This window comes from Dermacentor variabilis, chromosome 10 (assembly GCF_050947875.1).
Source record: "Dermacentor variabilis isolate Ectoservices chromosome 10, ASM5094787v1, whole genome shotgun sequence".
Taxonomy (NCBI): domain Eukaryota; kingdom Metazoa; phylum Arthropoda; class Arachnida; order Ixodida; family Ixodidae; genus Dermacentor; species Dermacentor variabilis.
The window spans coordinates 46,766,342-46,768,505 of record NC_134577.1 but is presented as its reverse complement, the minus strand read 5'-3'; the positions used below and the strand labels follow the sequence as shown (position 1 = coordinate 46,768,505).

General features: G+C 51.9%; 1 protein-coding gene across 1 annotated transcript in view; it reads left to right on the top strand.

The window, feature by feature from the left end:
- The window catches only part of LOC142559226 (uncharacterized), a 12,583-nt gene extending 11,605 nt beyond the window's left edge, over positions 1–978 (top strand). The window contains exon 2 of the mRNA XM_075670854.1: positions 1–978. This exon is cut by the window's left edge and continues 607 nt beyond it. Coding sequence (XP_075526969.1) covers positions 1–945 — 945 coding nt within the window. The 3' untranslated portion in view covers positions 946–978.
- The last annotated feature ends 1,186 nt before the right edge of the window (positions 979–2,164 follow it).

Here is a 2,164-nt window from a genome sequence, read left to right as displayed (position 1 = left end):
CACCAAAGGCCGAAGAGTTCGTCCTCCCCAAGCCGTCAGAAGCCTGGCTCTGCTCACGGTAGTGCGTCTGGAGAAACGAGTCCAGGTACAGGGAGCGATGAAGAGCGCGATGATGAGAGCGGTGGCGACCAACCGATCTTCTACCCTCGGGTCGACGGCATCGCCGCTTTCAAGGAGCTCGAAGGACACCTCAAAAGAACCGCCATCACCGAAAGCGAGCGCTCGCAGCTGGACCACCTCCGCGAGTACCTCGTCGAGGGCCACGGAGCTTGGGCGCTCGGCCCCGAGCTGCTCGACCTGTTCGAAAAGCTGCTGACGTCGCACGACGTGAAGTGCGCGGCGCGATTGTCCCTACTGCGAGTGCTGCAGGCGGCGGCGCTGATCAAGGACGTCATCCTCCTTTTGCACCAGGACCGCAGGACGCACGTCATCATGAACTACGTCAACCGAATCGCAAAGCTTTCTCCCCAGGAGCAGGACGAAGTGCTCAAGTTGCTCTGTAACCTGTGTAGCCACGTCGCCAGCTGCGAGTGGCTGCTGTACATAACCGAGTGGCGAGATAACAGAGGCCGGGTATGCAGCAACGCTAAAGCCACTGTACGCGCCGTGGTCCACGGGCTCCTTAGCGACCGGCTGATCGCGCAGGAGTTCGCCGCCGCGCTCGTCTTCAATCTCACCACGAGGGAGCTGTTCGACGACGCTGCCGAGGAGCTGGCCGCGGCCATCACGCAGTTTTTGCAGGGCGATCTCAGCGAGGAACAGGTTTACCGCGCTTTGACGGCCCTACATCGCCTTCTGCGGGTCAGCTACAATGAAGTGTCCGCAAAGATCCGGAAGATCACGCCGTACCTGCAGAAGTTGTCCGGCTCTTCCGAACGCGTCAAGAAGCTGGTCAGTCGTATCCGCAGTAGGATTTCGGCCTCGACATCAGCATCACGGAAGTGATTAGACTTTTCCGTACACAGCGCATAATCTGCAACAGAAAATAAATAAACGAAAATAAACAGATGTAGCTCCAGTTAATATATATGTGATGCATTGATGGCTTGGTAGAGAATGGTTCTGATGAGTCCTATAGGTGTTCTGCAGCGAATGGCTAAGGCTTTTGCGAAGTATTGATAATTGACGCGGAATGCAGCTCATGATGTTTGTTTTTTGTTATACGCAGTCACCCAGACTGACCTCAGAGTTTCATTGAAGAGTGGCGCATACCAAGTGGACCCTGGGGCCCTTACGCAGTGGCAGATACCCAGTGACTCCAGGGGCACATGCCTATAGTGGCACATACCCAAGTTGCCGTCAAGGAGGTCCATTGAAGAGTGGCTACTGGGGCAGGTATACTTAGTGTTAACATACCGAGTGGCCCATAACCAGTGACACACATACAGTGTCACTTACCCAGGTTGCCGTCAAAAGGGTTCATCAAAGAGCTTCGCATGCCTATAGTGTCACATATCCACGGGAATGTCCCATATATTAAAGTTTGCTACCTTCGGGATCGGCCCTACACTACGTTCGACACTACGATCGACACTACCTTCGATCGACACTACCTTCGGCCCATATATTTAGTGTCTTCACAACAGACCCACGAAAACATCTCCAGGTAGTCGTAACAGAAAACTGGATTGAACTGGCCAAGAGCGTTTCGCATTAAAGATTGTTCAGGCACCACGCATCTAACACATCCCGAACATTTCGCTAGCGGTTTTGTCTGTATTGCGTTGCTCTGATAACATGCTGCATTTACGTTGTCTTTTGATTCGTTAGTGCGAGGAGTAAATCAACACGAGTCGACAAACGAATCGACAAGAAGCCAATATAAGCTATGTTGTGCTCGATATTTAGTGGTCAACTTCGTCAGAAGAAGCAACGCGGACATGGCGTAAGTGGCGACGAAACCTTCACTGTCAGGTTTTAAAAATTTTTAGTCATCATAGCCGACGGTATCTCAACGAAAGCAGCTCGAGAGGGCGTTATCTGTTTGTTTATTCATGCAAAGCTTTCTTAGCCAGTTTCCGCGGTTTTGTAGGTATCTTTCATCTAAGCTCTATCGACTGCCAAGGTGCACACTGACATCAAAATGCCGTGCTCCTACGACCTTTGGACATCGTGCCGCTTTACTTTAGTCTAGTGTCGGTTAACATAGCACCTAATTCGTGAA